At 50.1% G+C, this 2,191-nt stretch overlaps 1 protein-coding gene across 1 annotated transcript; it reads right to left on the bottom strand.

Moving 5' to 3' along the window:
* Positions 1–605: 605 nt before the first annotated feature.
* Positions 606–1,316, bottom strand: LOC110727416. The gene has a single exon (XM_021906978.1). It carries the CDS (start codon positions 1,314–1,316, stop codon positions 606–608), a length of 711 nt encoding a protein of 236 aa, XP_021762670.1.
* Between the last annotated feature and the right edge of the window lie 875 nt (positions 1,317–2,191).

Below are 2,191 nucleotides of genomic sequence, written 5' to 3'. Positions count from 1 at the left end.
TCAGCTGCTGAGAATGCGAACACATCTCGGTTGTCCCGAAGGAGTTTTATTAATTCAAATCGGAGGCTCGGATCGATCCCTCGTCCGATGCTGACACATTTTTCGGTATCTCATTCGGTCAACGGCATTGATTCAATTTGTTCATCTGACTCCATAGCTTTGGAGCCAGGCTCTTCTGGTTCGGGCCTACTGTCAATATCAGCAGACCTCCCTTGCTTCGGCTGATCCTCTTCTGAATCTTTCGGCCCAGCCGAAGAACTAGCCTTTCCAGTCCCCAAAGATGTTCTTTTAGATGGGGATCCCTGAGCTGAAGCACTTAGGCCCTTCGGCCTTTTGGTACCTCGCTCTTTTTCTTTCTCTTTTTCTTCCTCGTCATCCTTGTCATTGCGGCGACTCTTGGATAGTTTGAGGAAATTGCATTCTCGGGCCTCTCTTTGGCTGCCCAAGATTTTTTCGGAGCGTCCTTCGTCTGAAACGTAGATCATTGCTTGATGATACGTCGAGAAAACTCCTTGAACGTCATGGATGAGGGGCCTCCCCATAATGACGTTGTATACTGATGGGGCATCAATGACCAAGAATTCGGCCATGATGCTTCGTCTTGCTCAGTCTTGGCCGAGGCTGACGGGAAGAAGAATTTTCCCATCTGGATATGAAGAAGAGTCGTTGAATCCAGTCACTGGGTAGGGAACTGGAGTTAAGTGCCTGCTCTCCAATTTCAACTGGAATAATGCTTTTCGGAAAAGTATATTCGCTCTGCTGCCACCGTCTACCAGTGTCCGATAGACGTTGTGGTTTGCGATGCTCGTCATGATAACCAATGGGTCATCATGGGGGTACACCACCCCCCTGCAGTCTTCGGATGTGAACATCATGTTCGGCACCGGGGACTGTGGCTTTCGGAATTCGGCGTGATGGATCTGATGGGTCAGCCCCCTTAGATGGAGTTTCAGCGCATTTCGAGAAATACCCCCCAGAAATGGTGAGGATGTCCTGACGGGAGGTTTGTCCCTTTTCCGGTGATAATCCAGGTCCTGCCGAGAATCTCTCTCAGCTTTCTTTTCTTCGCGGCGTTCCGCGACATATTTCTTTAAGTACCCTTTCTGGACCAGCTCTTCAATCTGGTCCTTCAGCTGAAGGCAGTCTTCGGTGCGATGCCCATGGGATTCATGAAACCCGCACCAATGATCCTTCCCCTTCTTCTGATGCCAAGAAGGAGGCGACTTTGGTTTCTTGAATCTTCCCTCTTCCCTCGTCGCACTAAAGATCTTAGTACGTGGTAAGGTGAGAGGGGTGTAAGATTCAAATTTTCCCATATAGGGAGCCTTGTCCTTTTTTGGCTCAGTGGCCGAGGGAGGTTCTGAGATTTTCGCCTTCCCTTTCCTCGACCCTGGAACTTCGGCTGGATGCCCTTTTGGCTTGGCAAGCCCTGATTGAGATTGCAGCTTGGCCTTGTTCCATTCCTCGGCTCAGATAAATTTATCCGAAGCATCAAGGGCTTCTTCCAAGGTCTGCGGGGGATGCATGACCATGAAATCCAGAAACTTTCCAGCTTGTAAGCCGTTCCGTAGTGCGAATACGGCTAGGGTTTGGTCCAGACTTGTGATTCTGGACGACTCGTTGCTGAAGCGAGTCAAGTAATCTCGGAGACTTTCGTCCTCCGTTTGTTGCAAACTCATAAGTTCTGCAGTTATTTTCTCTTGGCGATTAGCCGTGGAAAACTTGCTTTTGAATTTGTTGGAGAGATCGTTCCAACCTGTTATAGAACCTTCCTTCAGCCCTTTAGTGATCCATGACTGGGCGACACCTTTCAGGGTTGTAGGGAAGTATTTGCACCAGGTAGCTTCGGACCTGGGGTTAAGGTACATATGCCCCTCGTAAGAGGCTATGTGATCCTTCGGATCCGAAGTACCGTCGTAAGTGATGTGCGCTGGAATTTTGACCGTCGGCACGTGTTCCTCCAATATCCACCTCTGGAAAGGTGAACTGGTAGGAACCATCACAACTTTTCCCTTTTGCCTTTCCGAAGGAACCTCACTTCTCCTTCTTAGAGAGGTGGACGTGAAGGGTGTCCCTCCGCGCGACAGTTCTGGGTGAGAGCCTTCGGGATAGGTGAGACGACTGTGAATGTCCTTCCCCCTGGCGCTCGTAAACGCTTCGGCGAGAAGCGTTGTGGCTACTTGGGACGTCC

The sequence above is a fragment of the Chenopodium quinoa genome, unplaced genomic scaffold (assembly GCF_001683475.1).
Source record: "Chenopodium quinoa cultivar QQ74 unplaced genomic scaffold, ASM168347v1, whole genome shotgun sequence".
In the NCBI taxonomy this organism is placed as follows: Eukaryota; Viridiplantae; Streptophyta; class Magnoliopsida; order Caryophyllales; family Amaranthaceae; genus Chenopodium; species Chenopodium quinoa.
Note: the sequence above shows the minus strand (reverse complement) of the source record. Positions and strands in the feature narration are given on the sequence as shown.

Bases quoted from the DNA above. Each gene is read 5' to 3' on its own strand.
- LOC110727416 (XM_021906978.1), bottom strand. From the start codon at position 1,316: ATGGGAAAATTTGAATCTTACACCCCTCTCACCTTACCACGTACTAAG.